Source organism: Pseudochaenichthys georgianus, chromosome 6, assembly GCF_902827115.2.
Source record: "Pseudochaenichthys georgianus chromosome 6, fPseGeo1.2, whole genome shotgun sequence".
Lineage (NCBI taxonomy): Eukaryota > Metazoa > Chordata > Actinopteri > Perciformes > Channichthyidae > Pseudochaenichthys > Pseudochaenichthys georgianus.
In genome coordinates, this window is record NC_047508.1 from 34,062,317 (window position 1) to 34,083,386 (window position 21,070).

At 39.6% G+C, this 21,070-nt stretch overlaps 2 protein-coding genes across 5 annotated transcripts; one reads left to right on the forward strand and one right to left on the reverse strand.

The window, feature by feature from the left end:
* Nucleotides 1–2,228: 2,228 nt before the first annotated feature.
* Nucleotides 2,229–5,874, forward strand: tnnt2d (troponin T2d, cardiac). The gene is made up of 10 exons (XM_034084561.2): nt 2,229–2,300; nt 2,420–2,441; nt 2,535–2,592; nt 2,691–2,807; nt 2,887–2,964; nt 3,061–3,171; nt 3,936–4,048; nt 4,135–4,225; nt 5,119–5,156; nt 5,697–5,874. The coding sequence occupies exons 3-10, from the start codon at nt 2,539–2,541 to the stop codon at nt 5,743–5,745; spliced, it is 651 nt and encodes a 216-aa protein (XP_033940452.2). The 5' UTR covers nt 2,229–2,300; nt 2,420–2,441; nt 2,535–2,538; the 3' UTR covers nt 5,746–5,874.
* A 497-nt stretch (nt 5,875–6,371) lies between these two features.
* Nucleotides 6,372–20,192, reverse strand: dnm1l (dynamin 1-like). Of its 4 annotated transcripts, XM_034084557.2 has the most exons (20): nt 19,924–20,192; nt 17,955–18,099; nt 17,543–17,572; nt 16,862–16,908; nt 16,372–16,443; nt 16,126–16,212; nt 15,846–16,008; nt 15,581–15,701; nt 14,067–14,198; nt 13,192–13,398; nt 12,960–13,080; nt 12,719–12,874; nt 11,920–12,009; nt 11,733–11,825; nt 11,111–11,164; nt 10,855–10,926; nt 9,272–9,439; nt 7,518–7,627; nt 7,239–7,398; nt 6,372–6,606 (listed from the first exon to the last, which is right to left on the reverse strand). In XM_034084557.2, the coding sequence occupies exons 1-20, from the start codon at nt 20,023–20,025 to the stop codon at nt 6,550–6,552; spliced, it is 2,187 nt and encodes a 728-aa protein (XP_033940448.1). In that variant the 5' UTR covers nt 20,026–20,192; the 3' UTR covers nt 6,372–6,549. The 4 variants fall into 4 exon arrangements, with proteins under 4 accessions (XP_033940448.1, XP_033940449.1, XP_033940450.1 ...); XM_034084558.2 differs by lacking the exon at nt 17,543–17,572 and having other exon boundaries at nt 19,924–20,191; XM_034084559.2 differs by lacking the exon at nt 10,855–10,926 and having other exon boundaries at nt 19,924–20,191.
* Between the last annotated feature and the right edge of the window lie 878 nt (nt 20,193–21,070).

Here is a 21,070-nt window from a genome sequence, read left to right on the forward strand (position 1 = left end):
TCTTAGCTACTGATCCGAGGAATGTTGTTTCATGTCGCCTCTAACAACTTGTGAAATTATGGAGTGTTGAAATATGTAAGGCTGGTCAAAGCTTGAATGGATAAGTGAAATGTTTTGGGAATGTACTTGCTGTGTGTGTGTGTGTGTGTGTGTGTGTGTGTGTGTGTGTGTGTGTGTGTGTGTGTGTGTGTGTGTGTGTGTGTGTGTGTGTGTGTGTGTGTGTGTGTGTGTGTGTGTGTGTGTGTGTGTGTGTGTGTGTGTGTGTGTGTGTGTGTGTGTGTGTGTGTGTGTGTGTGTGTGTGTGTGTGTGTGTGTGTGTGTGTGTGTGCACTAGCATTACTATACTTGTGGGGACCTACATCTGTTTACATAGTCACGTGTGGGGACTCGCCTCCCTTATGGGGACAAATTGGAGGAATCAAATCAAATCAAGTTTATTTATAAAGCACATTTTAAAACAACTTTCGGTCGCGCCAAAGTGCTGTACATGAACAAAAAATATACGGAACATATTGCAATTTGTAGCATTTAAGTTAAAAACAACAAATATAAAGGCAGACACAGTAAAAATACAAAATGAAAAATGTCAGGAATCATTCATTTTAGGGTGAAGACTTGGTTAGGATTAGGGTTAGGGTTAGGCATCTGTTGGTTATGGTTAAGGTTAGGATAAGTCTTTAGGAAATGCATGTAAGTCAATGTAATGTCCCCTGAAGTGATGTGTGTGTGTGTGTGTGTGTGTGTGTGTGTGTGTGTGTGTGTGTGTGTGTGTGTGTGTGTGTGTGTGTGTGTGTGTGTGTGTGTGTGTGTGTGTGTGTGTGTGTGTGTGTGTGTGTGTGTGTGTGTGTGTGTGTGTGTGTGTGTGTGTGTGTGTGTGTGTGTGTGTGTGTGTGTGTGTGTGTGTGTGTGTGTGCGTGTGTGTTTGAGACACAGTCCTGTTATGATGTCCGGTTGTCTAACAATAGCCCCACCCACCATAGGGTGCTGCAGTCACATGAGTAAGGAGGCTGGACTATGTATCCTTGATGCTCAACCTGTTGGTGAAGCTCAAGGAGCCGAAGTCTGTCAACTCTGAGCTTTCTCTGTCTGGGTCACAGGTAAGGACTCTTATGTCAGTGCCGCTACTTAAATCAAAACCTTGTTTAGTCATACATCTTGAAATGTGTGTAAACTGTTTTTCTTAAGTTATTGTGCCAGCTAAGATCTTGAAGCCAAATGTACTTGCATGTAATGTCATCAATGTGGTTGAACTTCATCCATAACCACTCACTCATATGGTGACATGTATTTCTTCTCATGTCTTCTGTTGATGCATATTTTGGTATTTGTAACTACCTTAAACCACACTATGTAAATATTTGTAATAACCTTGGATGGAAAGTAACTAAGACAGTTTAACTGAACACTGTCCTAAAGTAGATTTGGGGTTGTGCTTTGCTGGATTTAGGTATTATTTGCTTCTTCATATCTATAAATAATACTTTAAATATATAGATATACTATATCTGCAAAGTTGAAAACTGCTCTGACACAAATAGATTACATATTTGAATATAAATAACTTAAGGAGGAAGAAAAAAAGTACATTAACTTGAATAAAAGTCAGATATTGTTCAATTATGGGTTACTTTATATGTCTAATAACTACAATCAGAGGGACATTTCTATATTGAGTATAAATGATGGACCTCACCTTTAACTTAATGAGTTTACTTGCAAAACATGAGTTTCTAAAAAAGTAAACTAAAGCAGCATTTTACAGCTTGCAGCATTTTTGATTCTCGAGTACATTTAGCTGATACTTATTGTAAGTATATTGTTTTGAATGCAGGACGTTTAATAGTAACAGCTTATTTTATTGTGACATCGCTTCTGTCGCAGATAAGAATACTTATTCCACTTCTGCCTCAGTGACCACAGATATTTGTGAGCTGCGTTGCCATCTCATGCTCTGCTATGTTGTTTAATGATCTGTAATATTTGCCAGTCTTAAAATAGACTAATAGGGATCCATTTTGCAGAGATCATCCATAACAAAATGTCTGACACAGAAGAAGTCATGGATGAAGAGGTTCTGTATGTACTCATTTTTGTACTTTCATCATATTAATGTTGAAATTGTTTTGTGTTTTCTAGTTTGTTCATTAATCCTTTTCTTATTCCTTTTGTCAATTCTTCTGCAGGGAGGAAGAAGGTAAGAACATCGAATCTGCCCATGTATTAAAGTTCTCATTTGATTTCCAAACGTTTTACTAATTATTACTTATGTTCCTTATCATTAGCACAAGAGGAGGCAACAGGTACGCAAACTTTCATTTCTTTTTTCTTGCAACAGTTTGTTAATGACCTATTGAATATGAACTCCCTGTTCACTTAACAATGTATTCATAATGTCTATAATTGTCTTTTCTTATTTCAGATGAGTCAAAGCCAAAACCCAAGTAAGTGTCTGGCTCGTCTGTTAATGTAATCCCAATACTTAACACGTATATTATACAATAGATTATACAATTAAAAACTTTTCCCTTTCACAGGTTCATGCAAAACATTGCTGCCCCAAAGATCCCTGATGGTGACAAGGTGGATTTTGATGTAAGTGGATCTCATTTAATGCCTCATTTTTTATAGAAAACATCCATTTGGATCAGATCGACTGATTTATTCTGATTACACTTGTTTTGTGATGGCAGGACATCCACAGGAAGCGTCAGGAGAAGGATCTGTCTGAGCTGCAGTCTCTGATCGAGGCTCACTTCGTCCAGAGGAAGAAAGAGGAGGAGGATCTCATCGCCCTTGTTACCAGAATCGTGAGTGTCTTAATCAAAGAGGAGATATTGTATTCTGTTTGTTCAACGCACCATGACAGCGTATATTTTCATTTCACAGGATAAACGTCGTACTGAGAGAGCAGAGCAGCAGAGAGTCAGAGCAGAGAAGGAGAAGGAGAAGCAGGCCAGACTTGCGGTATGATCTCAGTGAACATTACTTCATATCCTCACACTTTAGGACATCAAAAATGTGACAGTATTTTCTCCTCCTTTCTCACTGTGCTGCATACAGGAGGAAAAAGAGAGGAGGGAGGAGGAGGAGCATCGCAAGAAGCATGATGCAGACGCCAATAAGAAGAAGGCCCTCTCAAACATGACTCAGCAGTACAGTGCTGGGCAGAAGGTCATTCAACTTCCTTTTGCCTAGTGTTCAAATGTGAAACATGATGAACAGGGATGCAAAAGTACCCCAAAAAACCTACTTTGTTTGACTGAAATCTACACGGATAGAAGTACATAAGCTAACAAAATATGTACTACTATCGTATTTGTTAGCAGGAGACCACAACGCATTTAAATAGTCTAAAAACAACTCCACCACTGATGATTATGTATGCTTTTAAAAGGGTAAAAAAACAAAACTATCAACCTCCCATAGCAGCATCAATGTATGTGTATGTAATAGTATAAGCAAAACTTGAGAAGTAATACTTTGATATTGCAGTTTATAGGCTAACAGTGAGGGATATGTTATTGCAACGCTACATTATTCAAGTTCTTGCAATTCTGAGGTTTTACTTACAGTATTTCCAGTGGATGATATTTTAAACTTCTACTTCACTCAGACATACTTTTTACTACATTGAGTCGACAGATTAAGGCAGTACATACAGTACTTTGCAGATGTATTTGCCCAACACAATTAAAAAAAGTTCCAGTTTGTATTTTAGTTTCTGTTTGCAAGCAGGACCTTTATCGTAATGGAGTGATTTTTACATGTTTTATCACAACTTTTACTTTAAATGATAGCTTATAGGTAACTGGAGTAGTAATTTTCCTTTAAAAAAAAAAAATCGATCCCTGTTTGGAAAATATGAATTTAAAAAAACAATATTCCTTATTGTTACTTTCAGACTTATGTGTATTTCTGCTTTATGACGAACACAGGGTGAGACAAGAAAAGGAGGCAAGAAACAAACTGAGAGGGAGAAGAAGAAGAAGATCCTGGCTGACCGCAAGAAGGCTCTAATTGTTGATCATCTGAATGAGGACAAACTCAAGTAAGTCCAAACTGTGCAGTGTTTTAACTGACTTTACTCCATACAAAAGGATTTAAAATATGCTCAAAATGGCCGTTTGTGTTTAGGGAGAAGGCCAGCGAGATGTGGCAGTGGCTGATGGGACTGGAGGCTGAGAAGTTTGACCTCAGTGAAAAACTCAAAAGACAGAAGTACGACGTAAGTAATCCAGGGCACAAACAAAAATAACTTATGGATTTGGCAATGAGGGCCTCTATGACAGGGCTATTCAATTAGTTTGGAATGGGGCCGGTTGATGAAAATGATCCAAAACAAGGGGCCGGGAAAAAGATGGCTTGAAATATGAGAAATCATATTAAGAGCTTCAGATACAGTAAATACTACAACAGTGCATATATTGTGTTTAATTCAATCAAACAACATCGCCCCAAGGCCTTTATAGATCTAAATGGCAAGTTCAGAACTCAGTAGGCCTACTGATGCTAATTTAACCATCAACATCATTTAATTTGAATTCATTTAGGTGAAATTATCATTCACGCAGAGATGCAATAAATGACAGGAGTTGTCAGTAGCTAGTAGGTGGGATCGAAACTCGAGCCCGCCGAAGTTTTAAGGCAATGTCTGCCCCTCTCTGGAATAAAGGCACTCCGGCCCAAAATAAATCTTTAAAAAAAAAAAATCTTTAAAAAAAAAGTAGATGACTTTTTAACATTATTCTCTAAGGGCCAGTAAATATCACCCCGGGGCCGGATTTGTCCCGCGGGCCGCGAATTGAATAGCCCTGCTCTATGAGAAAGAAAAGAGGCAAACAAACACGGAACACATCTGAACACAACCATCGTTTAACGCCATATTTGACAAATAATCAGCAAAGTCTGGAGTTTGGAGAATATGATCAGGAGAAACAGTCCATGCTTTCAGGTGCTAGAGGTAACACAATTAAGTGGCTATGAAACGATAGATGTAAAGCAGCCCATGTTGGGTCAACAGAGGGCTTTCCTGTCCATGTTGACAACCTGTGCTGGACCTGTATGGTTACATACTGTATGTGTTTTTAAATAAAGCTTATGATTTATGTGTTCTTTCAGATCAACCAGCTTCTCGGTCGCGTCCAGGCTCACCAGAGGTAAGTACACAAACCCCCATCTCTTTCTTTCCATTGTGCTAACGTGTACTACCTTACTTTACATTCACCCCATTGTTATTGCATGGAAGGAACAGAGGTCACAGAGTACTATCATGTATACATCTCAATATAAAATATACACAACCCTCACCATCATGCTGCATTACATAATGAACATACTCGCTAATTTTGCTCATGTTTTGCATCTGCATGGTAATCTCATTTTTATATTCTTAACTTTCATCACAACATATCTTTTTCACGACTGCATACTTTGAGAAATATCTGATCATGAACAGGACTCTTCCAAAAACTGCAAAGGAAATAAACTGTACTTTTATTTGCAATCTCATTCGTATAACAAACACTTTAAGCCTCATATATATAAAGGTCTGTATTAACCATCAACACCGTCTCATCAACAACACACCCCGTTCACTGTTCTGTATATTCATTTGCAATCAAATCACCTTCACTTGTGGCATCACACTGATAGCAGTGCTTGGTATTTGGCTTTAATCTCTCCCTGCATCCTTTCAGTGCCAAAGGTCGTGGGAAGGGCAAGCTGGGGGCCGGCCGGTTGAGGTAAAGGAGCCCCCGGAGGAGGATGCAGACACCAGTGATTGGCCGATGTGTCCATTATTTGTGTATTCATTGTTCTGTTGTGTTGGGTTACATGTCAATTATCATAAAACAATAAATAAATCATTACATCCCCTCTGCTGCCTCCCTGCAAAGTATGCAGATTGTTTCGGTGTGAATAAGTCCAGCATAGTAACATAACACATTTATACAAATACTTCAGCAGCAAGAATTGTTTAGAAACACTTTTTAAAGTAGCTAAACCACTAACAATGTGTACGAGAGCGTGTTGAAACCATAGGTTGAAACATGTAAACAAAGGGACAAAATGGACCATGTTGAATATCTACATTCAATTAAAACTGTTTTAAATCTAAATGAAGTGCATTTCTTTTGAGCAATCAGAAGTGGACATTATTTTGTCAATAAATAAATGGAGAATGGAACATGATAAAGACAGCGTCTAGATGTCGCAGCATGGGTTTATCAGTTCCAGCTTTAATTCAGATCTACAATAAGAGCAGACATTCTTCAGCAGGGCTTCACATAGTGGTGATGCTTTACATGATCCATTTATTTATTTATTGGTTCAGTTACATAAGAAAATATAATAATCTAAGACAGAAGCATGTGTGTTGCTGACATTGAGGAGCTGATATGTACTGCCCTTTATTAAATCCAAGTCTTTACTGTACGTTAAAACTATGTTTCCATATACACATATCCACACCAGTGCATTATCATGTTGTTCGTCTCCGTGGAGCAAGGAGAGCGAGGAGGAGGAGGAGGGAGGGATGAAGAGCGGCCGCCCTCACCACATGTGGGTTTCTCTGATCTCTGCGATCACCTGGCTGGCTTTCTGCAAAGCCTGGACACACAAATGAAAGATTGTAAATAAAAACACATGCTTTTAGGTAACATATCAAGGTACACTGTCTACACAACTAGTACACTGACTTTACAATATTTAGCTCTTATAATGCATGCTGTTCATACTGGCAATCATACCATCCCTTCAAGTGTGCTTAAAAGTGCTGGGAGATAAATGAAAGGCACTATTTCTTTGCAAAAACATACTCTTTAGACATTTTTGAATACAATTCCTTCTTCTTGTTAATTTTCTTCTGCTGCAGCTCAACAGCAACAACAATTTTGCACTAAAAAGACAGTGGCTTTGAAATATATCTACTTTATTTGACAAGCTTAAACTTATGAAACCTAAACTTTTCGATTACTAACATTGAAATCGCTTTAGAATTGTTTTTGTTAGTGACCCGTAGAAGCCGGAAACGCTTAAAACCCCATATGTGTCATTTACATTATAAGTGTAATAAAAGGACATAGCTTTTATCTGGGTTTACGTAAACTAAAAGAGTTTGAATGAAGAGTGAAGTAAATGTATATGCCAGACCAATGACAACAACTTGAACGAGCTGTGAGCGAATGGCTGACACCGGACCTTGTTTTGGGGTCTCTGGTGACACTTGATGAATGCGTTACCTTGAGCATGTCAGCGGACTCGTTGCGTCTCTGAGCCATGTCCTCGGACTCTGTCAGCAGGTCGTCCAGCAGGCCCGCCTTGTATAACTGACCCACCAGCTCACTCTGCAGGCTGTCCTTCACATGGTTCACCAGGAAGTGCATCACCGCCTTCGGCACACTGAGGCCAGACAACAACACAGGGCGAGGAGGAGGGACATGAGAAGCAAAATCACGGCAATATGTGAAGAACTGCATCATGGTGGGTGAAAAACAGAGTGTTGTTAGCTTAATGTGTACCTGTCCTGGATGTTTTTCCGCACAATAAGGAAGTAGGACTTGATGAGTCTCTCGATGACCTCACAGTCCCTCTGCTCCCGGACAGACAACTTCCTGGAAACTGGAACAGGCTGGGGATTTAAAGACATTCAAATTAAAGTTTTAAAATGTGTCTTCCCACATCAAAAGGATGACTACATTTGGTTTCAGTTTGGCGTTAATAGAAGTGGGATCATAGCCTGTATTAACAAAGTGCACGTTGCCTCCGTCACATCACACATTGGTGTTTGGAATACTACTATTTTTGAAGTCTTGAGTTTGGTCCTTAAGGCGTCACATCATTTTTGGAGAGTGACCATATTTGAAGGAGAGGCTAGAGTTATTGATTGACAGTACTTGAGGGATACTGTAGCCACCTTGTACTGCAGCTAGTTTGTGTCCATATGATACATGGCTGTAGAGCATTAACTAAGGTACTGACTGTTCTTTTGAACAACAATGCTAAGAGTGCACATGCTTTAAACCAGTGGTTCCCAACCTTTTTTCCCCAAGAGCCCCCCCCAAATGACTCGGTAAGTCATTTGGAGCCCCCCCAAATGACTTGGAAGCGGTAATTAAAGTTTCAAAGTCTCAAAAATGCTACAACTACTGTCACAAACTGGATGAATGTGAAGTATTTTGTTAAAGGAGGATGAAAGCGTAATTAAGGAGCACTATTGGAGTGACTTTGATGGTTATTGGACTCAGGATTAATTCATTTGGATTCCCGCTGTATGAAGAAATTAAAGGACGGCGCAAGTGGAAACAATTCACAAAGGGATTAAACTGTTTAAAACACATAATCAAAGTAAGCCGGATTTTACCGATGTGTTTATGTGGATTCAAAAGTCGTAAATAATCTACAAAATGGAGGAGACCGATCTGATCGGAGCAACTGTGACAAATAATCCAACTGAAACCGGCATGGACAATGACTATGTTTTAAACATGCGCTTATCCAGACAAGCCTGGTTTGGACACATTACGGGCAGAAGAAACATTTCTATCAAAGAAAGAATTATACATTTCTGTCTTTTTATGCCTTTAATAGCTACTAACTTGAATTTGTATTCAAATGTATTAATAAAGAATTTTTTATGTTTTATTGTAATGTAGAGACAAGGCTTTTAGTGACAATCATGCATTGCATACAATTATATGTAAAAATATTTTTATTATTTAAAAAAATTAAATTAAATTTCTAAATATGATATTTGGCCTCAAATCATCTGAGGCCTGGCGCCCCCCCTGCACCCCCCCAGGTTGGGAACCAGTGCTTTAAACAATAGGAGAAAGACAATAGACTGACGGTTGAGAGGAATACTGACATGATGTACAAGCCAGAAGTGTCTCTTTGTCTCAGGAAGCTTTTTAAGATTGACAGTACTATGTTTTATCGATCTTTTGTTGATTATTGTCTAACAGTCTCTTTTATCGGATGGTATAAATCCTTTAAGGTCAATCACGGAAATGTACTCCATTGGCGGGTCGATGTCTGCAGCAAAATAACCGGCACGCTTAAAAACACACAGTTAAATAAGAAAGCATCTAGGCAGTTATTTATATTCGCACTATGGTTTAAGTTATTGTCTTAGAGTTGTGATTTTGTGCCATGTGTTATACGTGTGCCAAATGTATGCAATTCACTTTCCACTGGGAACAAATCAAGGTTTTGATTAATTGTGTAAACACGGCAGACCTTTCCACCATTTATAAAGCACTTGAGGAGTACCCACCACATCGAGCAGGTTGACAGCGTATCCCTTATGAGGGCTTGATGGATACGAGTGCTGCAGCCCGGCTCTCTCTCCCGCTGCTCCCTCGTCTCCCTTCCTGATCATCCCCCTCCAGTTCCCCGTCCCGCCGTCTGTCTGCTCGCCGCTCTGAGAGCCGCCGGCTGCTGCCTGCAGAGAGAGAGACAAAGGGTGGGATGAATCCTGCACATGTTCAGCCACTGCGTTGAGTTGTTAAAGTTAACACACTATGTATACAAGTAGAGTCCAGAGGTCAGAACAAGACTGGGAACAGTTTGAAATAGTAGCATGCCATTTGCCTTCTTTGATTTTAGTGCAAACAGAATATCACCCAGGTTTAGGATTGGATGATATGAAAATATATATTGAAATAAGAAACTTTTATTCTCCCTGCTTTTTTTTAGGCCATTGCAAGGAATATTGCAAATTAATATGTAGGACTAATTTAAGGTAATGTTATATTTTTGGGTAATTTTCAACTGAAATTCGAGAAAATATACTTTACCATGACAGTCCTTTGTGCCTGTAGCCATCAGGCTGCACAGCAAGGGCTCAATAATGTGAACAATCACTGGACATAAATTCACACCGTTTCCACACACCCATGTTAATATATATAATATGTAATATGCATATATGACCCAATTTCTATATATGTCCATTTTCATTCATAGTTTATCAGACCCAATATGTATATATGCTCATTTACATTTGGATTTTTTTGTATTCATTTCTTATTTCATAGTTTCTCATTATTATTATTATTATTTTGTATCTTTGATCTTATTAATCCTGCTTTTTCACCCTTACCCTGTCGCTGTTTGAACAACTGAATATCCCCACGGGGATTAATAAAGGTCCATCTTATCTTATCTTATACGTATATAGAGCCACAGTGACGCGCCCTAAAACCCGGAAGTAAACTCTTTCCGGTTCCTTCGACAAAAACCATGTCTCATTGTCTACCCTACTTTTATAATTTTCTAATCATAAATCGAATCGATCGATTTATGATTTGAAAAAATTATAAAAGTAGGGTAGACATGTGGAGATTATCCAAATGAACAAAACGTGACTGTCTCTTCAATTTGTTTCAACCACAGACCTTATTTCGAGCTATTTTCCAAAATCCTATGGAGAAATTGCATTGGTGGTAAAATGCTAACTTACTTCCGGGTTTTAGGACGGGTCACTGTGGCACTCTATTGCTTCCTCATTAGACAATTTAATATTCAGTGATAATGTTTTTCGATATGGCCAACTCTTCACAAGGTTAATAACGTGTTTTCTAAATGTTCAAAAACAGCACATGCCAGATGAGTATGAACTTATTGCAATAAGCAATATAATATTAGTTGTATGTTGTTAGCAGCAATCAGCATGCAGCAAAAAGGGTTAGTATAGATGTAGAGAGTGAAGGTCAGACTTCATGTGCCCTTCAAATCACACTGCTGCAACAGGGGTTTGGGAGACTTTAAAGAAGAACAACACTTTCCAATGTGATCTGAGCAGGGACGGGGGGGCAGATGGAAAATGTCGGCGGGCAGTGAGTGAACGGGACACACCTTGGCAGCCTCGCCCTCGAGGGCGTGAGGCTCAGAGGGAGAGAGAGACTGCCCACCCGGGCCTTTAAGGGACTAGAGAAAGACAACATCAAGAGAGAAAGTGGACAGAGAACTGGCAGGAGCTACAGGCAGGGGTGAGCAGGGACTTGGTTAATGACTCAAAGCAAAAGTGGACTAAATCTTCAGGTTCAAGACTTGGAAAAAATAGAGTTACTAGAAAAAGAAAAGAGATTCAGATCATGCAGACTGACTGTACCTTGTCTCTGGGGACAGCAGAGGGCAGGTCTCTCATTCTGTTGCGTCTCTGCTCCTATAAGGAAAAAAGGTTTGAGGAAATGTAGTTTTCCGTGTCTCAAACAATATACATTCACATTTTCATTATACTTTGTAACTATAAACATCTTAACTATGGAATCTTCAAGGATTACAAAGCAGAGAATCTATAATGCAATCCATTTGATTTCTATAGCACAATTAAAAACAACAGAGTTGAACATCAACAACTGTATAAAAACATAGCATAAATACATAAAAAACAGACGGGACATGAAACAAATGTAAAACAGGAGACGATGAAACCAGATCAGAAGCCACAGACTGAAAAACTCTCCTGCACGACGTAAAAACAATACAAAACACTATTAAGATAAAAACCCAAATTTAAAAGCACAAGTGTCACCTGGTCTGTAAATGCCAGGGAAAAGAAGTGGGTTTTTAAACGAGATTTAAAAACAGGCAGAGTTGGAGCAAGTCTAACCTGGAGGGGCAAGTCGTTCCATAATTTTGGAGCTGCAAATATAATATAAAGTTATTGTATTTAAATCTAATATAACTATGTGAAGTTATCTTCCATTCGTCGTAATCTGACGCCGTCTTACCTCTATGTTATTGTTCATGAGGCCACAGGCGTCGGCAAAGTCAGGATGCTTAGTGTTGATATAAGCCAGCTCGATGGCCACCAGGTTGTGAACCTGAATAATACAAAAGATTGATTAATATGTACTTGGATGCTCATAAACGTCACTTACAGATGCTCTGAAGTATTTAGTGTGAGCAGGTCCTCACCATTTCGTTGGTGACTGGGAGTCTCTTTCTGAGTAACGAGGTGACCACTTCTACTATGGCATCATGGAGCTTTGGAAACCTCAGTAACTCCTGCAGAGATAAACAGTTGTCATAATAATAATAATGAATAATTCCTTATATTTATTATAGCGCTTTTCAATGACTCAAAGCGCTTTACAGATACCCATACATATCATACATACATGTAATGGGCATGTACTGTGGACAATAGCCAGCAAATTCAGGTGAAGTGTCTTGCCCAAGGACACAACGGCTTTACAGACGCAGCGGGTTTCGCCCCCTTGATTTGATGATCAATGCACAGCCCACTGCGCCACACCTCGAAGTCATCAAGGCGCTTTACAAGTACACATTGATATCAAGCACACTACGGCCTGACGCAGTGGCGGCGGGAGCGGGTTTGGAACTGGAGTTCCCCAAGGCCCCCTTGATCTGATGATCAAACGCACAGCCCGCTGCGCCACGATAAGTGCTTGTTAGTGATTCGATACAGCAGTGATGTTTTATTCCAAAGTGTGACCAGACACAACAGCAAGTGGATTAACAGCACGCCTGGTTCTAGGGTGGGCGGTATATCGTTGAAAAACCGTTGTCATGTACTGCCACAACACAACATTTCCAATAGAGGGAAAAGAGGTAGATTTATGGCATTTAAAAAAAAAAAATACCATAAACATGGTAGAACAAAAATTAAAACACTGATATGCATTCTAGGTCATATTCCCATACCTACTGTGAGTTTTAGTATCTACTGTGCTTGTTGGACCGTGTTTCTCACCTGCGTGCTGTAGTTGCTGCAGTGCTGGATGATCCTCTGCATCTCCTCGTGAACCAGCTCCACGCAGCGCAGGCTGGGCTCCTCCAGGCGCTTCACCTGCCGCTTCACCAGCAGCTCAAACGAAACCTCAGGCACGAATAAAGCAGGCCTCGGGCCCTGTGGTAGTACAATGAAATGATGAGTCTTTAATGGTCCAATTCATTAATACCGATACCGGATTAAAGAGAAAGCAGAAACGCACCGTAGCATTTCTGATAGCTGTGAGCACATCAATGGTAGTCAGATTTCCCAGAGGATCCACAGACTCCAAAGTGCGACCAAAGGTTTCATGAAATATATAACAGATTCTTGCTCCACCACATCTGAAAACAGCAGGGAATGATATTAAACTTGAGCACTCAGAATATTATTGATGCTAGCACCCCTTAGTGGTGTCTGAGAGTAAAGGCAACTTTGTTGGTTGTGTAACTCACAGTTCAGTGGTCTCTATGTACTTGGCCGTGCCCTCTATGGTGTGGCAGTACTCTGCGGCAAACTTGGTGATGAGCTGCAGCAGCGTGGAGCTCTTGTCCTCCACAGGCTCACCGTAGCTGTTGAGTAACGACTGGTACTGCGCTGCCAGCACGTTGATCCTCGTCTTCAGCTCGGGGAGGCAGTCTCTGATGTGGTGCAGGAGTAACCTGGGATCAAATTAAAGTGATCAGTTTAGATGCTGATGGGAAACAAAAAGGGGGACTTATTATAGGGCTGTGCAATTAATCGTATTTTAAATCGCAATTACGATTTTGGCCCGCCACAATTACGAAAACAACATAATCGAAAAAAACAATTACTTAGCTTTGCTAGGTTGTGACAGTGCACTGCAACATATTTGATCTAATTTATTTATCATATTTATATATGTTTAGTATTATTTTGATATTATTTATTTAAATGTGAATATAAATGTATCATTTTGTATTGGTTTTTCAGTTGAATTATACGTTCAGGGTAATCAACAGTTAAACAGATACTGTTCAAATTATTATTTGTATTTGATTTAAAGTTCAATAAATTGATATTTTCAAAGTCAATGAATAATCGTGATATCAATTATTGACCAAAATAATCGTGATATAATAATATGATTTTTGCCATAATCGAGCAGCCCTAACTTGTTATAGAACAGCAGTACTTTGACATGAAAGATTACAGGTGACTTTCTTATTTTCCACTTTGACAGAAAAATAGTAAACCACAAAGGAAAAAAGGTCAATAAGTGACTCAATCATTTCATTAGCCAAATAGAGAATTGTGTAGCTAATTCAATATTTAGAACTAAGATATTTGATCAATTAAAACTTCTTACCTGTTCAATGTTCTGGCGAGATATTTGGTACCATTTCGGTTTGCAAGAGAGGGATACTTCTTTTGTAGGAAGGCATATTCATCACGGGCGGCATCTGCCACCAACTTCTTCTGATTGATATCCAACTGACTCCTGAGGAAGTGCAGACACAAGCAAAGAGGAAACAGTTCTCAAATGAAGGTGATTATGTTGTAAGGAAATCTGGTGGAAATAATTACATGTTTTACCTTGGTTGTGTGGTATGAACATCTAATGTTAGAAATAACTCAAAACAAGGAAGCCCCGGATGCAACAAAATAGAAATTAGAGGGACGTTTCCAGATCACAAGCCATGATTTGACCTTCAGGGAGGCTCTGTATTGTATACATTTTCTTTAATTAATGTTGCTTGTTGGTTCTGTGTCCTGGCATAGTCTCCATCTTTGAATTATTCTTTCTTCAAAGTTTGAAGAAAGAAGTTTGTTCCTTCCGTTGTTCCCCCCTTACTTCTTCATTTAACCCTTATGTTGTGTTCGGGTCTCCCGTGACCCGTTTCAAGTACAAATGATATAATAACTACGCTCTAGTTTTTTGTATCGGAACAAGGCTTCATGATCTCCTCCACAACAGCTATATAAACACTACAAAACAGATTTTGACAATTTTAGCCAAGTCTGAAAGTCTCTAAAAAAGAAAAGAAAAGTGTATCATTTGGTGTTGGGGTCTGGGAAGAATGGCAGAATTGTTTTGGGTGACTCGAGGTCAAATTTGGCCCAATCAAGATTCACCTTTGACTTTAGACACCCCTCCCCCTCCCCCTTCATACACTGCAACAATACTTTTTCGCAACATGCACTTGGCCTCCCTCTGCCCCCATTAAATTACAACAGGATTGTACGGCTATGAATGCATAATAAGTTAGTTATGATGTAGTTAAAACAATATTGGATGATAGTCATTTTTTTTGTGCGTTTTGGACTGAGATAAATCATGGGTCAAAATGTACCCGCGAACACCATGAACGGTAACAGCTTTTGAACACAACACAAGGGTTAAAACTAGGGTTGCAAAATTCCGGGAATTTTCAAAGATGGAAACATTTTATATGGGAATAAACTGGGAATAAACTGGGAATTTTCCAAATTGAAGGTTAGCTCTTCGTAGGGAACTTAAATATAGTTGGGGAAAGTATTTTAGCATAATCTTGACTAAAACTTGCCATTCAAGTACACTTGAATATCCATGCCATTCCTCAATCACATGCACATAGCATGCTGCTTACTGCATGGCTATTGAGACCACACCCCCTACAGGCAATGTGCATTCCTCCATCACATGCACAGATGATTTCTAGAAGTTATATTTAACTCAACATTCATGTTTTTGTTCTTCAATGAAATAAATGATTATTCAATAAAATAATTTAAAAAAAACAAAAAACTATGGAATATTTCCAAAATGTAACTTCCCATGGAAATGTTCCGCCCCTTTGCAACCCTAGTTAAAACTAATGTAGCACAAAAGTGCAGCGTTACCTGTTAACTACTCCAATAATGCCCAGTTTGACAGGAATGACCCTGCCCAATAATACATCCATGGCATCTGTGCCGGCGTCCATCAGATCCAGCTTGGTCACCACTGCTAGCGTCCTCCTGCCTAGAGACAAAGACATCATAAACAGGTCAACAAAAACAACACTGAGGCAGGAAATGCAAAGAGTCAAGTAAAGTAAAGAAAAAAAACCTAAAAACCTTTAGCAGCAACGGAAGAAATGAAGGGATAAACAAGAAGTCCATTTACCATCAGGGTCAATGTCGCGGGATACTTTAAGGGCCTCTGAGGTTGCCATGTCTGTATTTGCAGCAGTCACAGCCAGGATGATGGAGTTGGGGTTGGAGATGTATTTGTAGATCAGTTCTCTGATCTGACCCTCTATGTCTTTGGGCTGGTCTCCCACTGGCAACTGTTTGAACAGATACACACTCATTGACTCGAATGAAAGGAATCTGATTGCAGGATCATTTGAGTTAATGTTCACTCCGGTTGGGACACGGGGAAGTGAAAGGGAACCCCATCTCACCTTCGTAATGCCAGGAAGGTCCACCAATGTGAGGTTCACGACGTGTGGGGAGAAGATTTTGAGGTGAATGGGTTCATCACTGATACCCTGGAGAAAAAAACAAACAAAAAAAGACGATAACTCTTACAGGCTGATATTGCTTAAAAGACTCATCATGGATTATTGTGCTGATATTAAGAGATTAACCAGTTTCTTCTCCATAGATCATTTCTTGTTTGGCAATTTATGACGTTCCCTTTGTTATACCTTGTTAATGCCGGAAATTCTTTCTGTTTCTGTTTCGATTTCTTGCCTGATCTCTTCAAAGTCTGTGTAGATCTGTAAGAAAATTAAACCATGAAAGTAAGACTCCAATATAACAACAATAACAACACGGTGTGGGAAAAAACAGAACATGTTTTTTTGTTTTCCTGTTTAGTGTCATGGGGCTATCATCAAAGGGGCCATCATCAAAAGGGCTCTTTGTTCAAACATAATTAACTATAAGGAGATGAAGAGACACAATTCAACCTAGGAGGACATTGACCCGACAGCCACACTAATATTTGTAGCTACAGAGAGAGTGAGTGAAATGTTATAAAGATACCACAGAATGTCCTCAACAGAAACAAAACAAGGCATAGAGCAAGGGAATTCCAGATCAAGTGCAGTTTATTCCTTAATTAGATGTTGTGTGGAGGCAGACTTCATTGAGAGTATTGTTTTGGGGCAGACAAGACTGCAAGTACAACTCTACCTTGTTTTTGGTGTGTAGAAATTTGCCCCATTCTTCTCCGTCGATGCCTGCAGAAATACAAAGTTGAGGACAGATGTTGTGGTTACTGATGTGCCAGATGTGGCCTGGAGATCAGTGTTACTATTATTACTAGTGCTACATCTCATGGGAGGATTTCTCTGCTGGCAATGGTGGGATGGAAAAGATCCACTGCTGAATAGTACAAATAAAAACTATAACAGTGGAACAACTGTTGTTGTCCCGCAGCAGTGGAAGCAAATAAAAGCCTCAGGAAAGAAAAAGCATGTGGATTTAGGGAAGCAGGGACCTAGTGTAGAGTCTTTGATAAACACAGCTCTTATTTCAGCTGCAATAATCATAAACATTGCAACGAAAACAAGGGACAAGTTACATAGGTGGAGTCTGTGAGTCATCTTAAAAGAAGTTGGTATTTGAAGACACCATATGAGCCATAGGTGGACTTTCAAAATGTAAAAGCCTAGCACAAAACAAGTATTTTGAGCAGGAACTTAGACTGACAGACACCAGCCTAAAGCGAGTGGAGCTTGAGCTGAATCAAGTGAATCTACAATGGTTTGGCAGCTTTGGACAAGCCACAACAATGCAAAGCAGGAGGGGGCTTAATGAGGGGATGTTATGTAATTGCAAACACAATATCGCAAAGAGCAAGGAAAAGGAGACCTCTGTTAAGGCGTCCATTTCTCTTTGATTCTGTGGTTAAAGAGAGATCAAAGGAGACAAAAGGGTTAGCCTGTCTATCTGCAGCTCCTCTGTGACACTGCAGCCTCACTCTAAAGCCATTCCCAGAGGACGGCATGGAGGATGCAAATCTTGGCACAGCTTCCCAATGTTTTTTAACTGAAGCAATAGTGCTCAGTTAAACTGCTTGGTCTATCACAATAAAAAAAAAACATCCCGTAGTAAATTAAATAATGGAAAGTGTCCCTGATATTTAAATCTTATTAAAGACAAATGCTTTTGGACACTTACAGTAAAGTATAGTACAGAAGGCAGGCTGCTGAATTTAAATGACTCCAATTGAATGTGCAACAACCCCACAGTTACAGAAAAACACAGGAGACGGTGATGTTACCATTCTCTTCATTGGTTTTCCTGCGGTCCTCTGGATCGATGTGCACTAGCTGCAAGATAAGAGGCCGGCGTGTGACGATGCCAGTTCCACGTGGCAGGATGTCTCTGCCCACCAGGCTCTCTAAAACCGAACTCTTCCCACTGCTCTGTAGACAAAAACAACAACAAAAACATTACGCTCCGTCCACACACAGGCGTGAAAAAAATCTTTCAAAGCTTCGCCCATTCACTTGAATGGGGTGACGTAGAAGATTTTGAATCTTCGCCGAACTGCATTGTGGGGAGCGGAGCATGGCTTTGGAAGCATCGTGAGCATCAAAAGTTGAGCAATGTTCAACTTTTGATGCTCCCGATGCTTTCGAAGCTGGCATCAGCCAATCAAATCCCGTTTATGCAAATCCCGCCAGTACAAGCGCTAGCCAATCAAACCGCGTGCAAGCTGGGAGAGCCAGCTCATATTCCAAACGAGAAATTACGGTAGCAAATCACCCGGTTCTTTGCGACCAGAACTATTTACCGGGATACAAACAGGAGGAACCAGGCATGGAGGGAGGTGGCAGAGACAGTGGGTGAAACTGGTAGGTTTTCGCCTGTTTGGGGAGTTTATATCCAGTTTACTTCGTTTTAACATTGCTATTGCTTTGTATGTCGGGGGCGGGAGATTCATGTGATTGGTTGTTGGTCGCAAAAAATCGCCAAGCTTCAGACACGCCCAGCATCAAGATTTTTTTCATGCCTGTATGTGGACCGGCCGTTAGAAGGGGACGGGAGTATGAATGACTCGTGGATGAAAAAAAACAGTCTTTCCATTGTGCAGATTCAGAGAAAAACAGGCTGTGCTGAGCTTGAATGTGTTAGACGATATTTTTCCTGTGTGTTACTTTGAATATTATTTAACCCGTTATCAGTGCTGGTAATTTCCAGAACTCTGGAACCTTAGCTGCATTTTGGCCGGAGGAGACGAGGTCTATTTAGTCCTTGGTACAGTTTTCATTCACAGTGCAGCTAGGAAGCTAGGAGGACTGTCTGGTTTATTGATATGGGTGGCATAATACATCCTAATTAGACCTAGTTAACTGGAATACCTGACTTGGCAAGCATATACCTCTTTATTAGACTGGTACTGATTTTCTCAATCGTAGACTGAGGCTTAACCAAGGATGTATAAAGGGCTAAACATGTTCTCAGTGACTTCCTCCTTAGCAGTAACTTTGTTTAGACTGATATAGGATGGGCCTATTAATAGACCTTACATGGATAACAAATACTTGGCTTCAGCTCTCAGTTACAGCTGTCCTAACTGAAGGTCTTTGCAGATCTGGGCCTTTGTAGAGCCCAGGAATTTTAAACACCCTGTGGCTGTGTTGTCTCACTGTAACAGAATCAGATACATGCCAACAGGTCTGAGACGGACACATCCTATTAGCAGAGCAGTGGAAATAAATGTGTTAGACAAAAGCTGCCACTTTAACCCAATTAGCTTTCATGTGTGCATATAGATAGTAAGGTGGACGGGGCAGGTGTATTAGACAAGCAAGGTGTTAATTGAACGTCATGGTCATTAGCAGTTCATGGTGCTGTTTATTGTTGTTGTTTTAAACCGAGAGGTGTTCGTAATTTTTCGAGTTATAGTGATTATCCTATAGCTAAGAATGACCTTATAAGCTTAGAATCTGAAGGAAAACTTTAAATGGGTTATTATTAGTGCCCCAACTGTCAGCTAAAAACATTGCTAGCCACACAACTCTTAAGTGAGATCACATGTAGCTAGCTAATGCTAATTTAGCCACAAAATAAATTATTCTAGATTAAAAAAGGCGGAGTTTATGTAAGGTCAGTCTACACAGTAATGTCTACCACATCTGCATGAAGGTGAAAGAAAAACTGAGGTTTGCATACCAGAAGAAGCTAAAACGATAACTTGGCGCAGGCTAACTAACCTGCTAGCCCTAAAGCAAAGTGTTTCTCACCTGAGTTCCCACAACAACTATCTGCGGCAGTTGGATGATATCAGCGCCCACCGTGTTAAACACATCCTGCAGTTTGTTAATGACAGGAATGAGGGCCTCCATTAGCTCCGATAATGCTCCCGACCTGTCAAATAGCCACCTTTCTATACCCTGCTGCTTCACAGGGGGACAAAGTCATTCAATGATGGCTAAAGCTAAAGCAACTGGCGTCGCTTGGAGCTACCAACAACTACGCAGACAGTTGCTCAGAGTTGAATCATGGGAGTTGGAGTTCACTAGAGACCCGGTCGTCTTTCCTATCAACGTGGATTTACTTGTGCTGAACTACATTCCCTACGGATGACATCATGCTCGTGTCCACCAATGGAAAGAAAGGAAATATTTTTCCTCGACGCAACCGTAACTAAGGTGAGTATCAAAATATTTTTGATAAATAAAACCCTCGAAATATTTATCGAGGTAGGCACACCTTCAAATCAATATAATAAGTGCTTCAACAATGTAAAGTTAATATTACAGTCTATCTGACATTGAAATGTTCTGTTGAGGCCAATATTAAGGTATACATAATATACTGATGTCTGCTCATTTTATTGTATGTTGTCGACCAACAACCCTTCATTTTGGTTAATAATTATGTATTTTACAATGAACTCAAAGTTGATCTATAAGAAAATACTTATTTCTGAGGTAACAATGTTTTTTAAATGTTGTTTTTGGTCCTTAACAAATAACCAATATAAAAAAAAGTATTATCTGAATTTTTTTTAAACGGGTGAGAAAGTATTAAAAACAAATACGAGGCAGAATGATGTTAACATTATACTCTTACAAAGCATTACAACCAAAGGAATTTCAGTTTGGTATCTACTTTTTATTTTTCAAAAGACATTTTATACAAAATCGAAAGTGCCTTTGAATTTTTAAAGCACTATCATTATTGGAGATAAACATTGTACACAACAGTGTAAAAGGAGCACTTTACTGTCAAATATAAGATGTAATGGAACGACAACAGTATGCAGTGTACATTTGAAACAAATATTTTAAAATTGGAATATAAAAAAATAAACCTTGTGACAAGTACAATCTGATGTTGTGAAACCTATGCTGTAGTCTGCTTGTGTTAGTTTACAGAGAACACTCT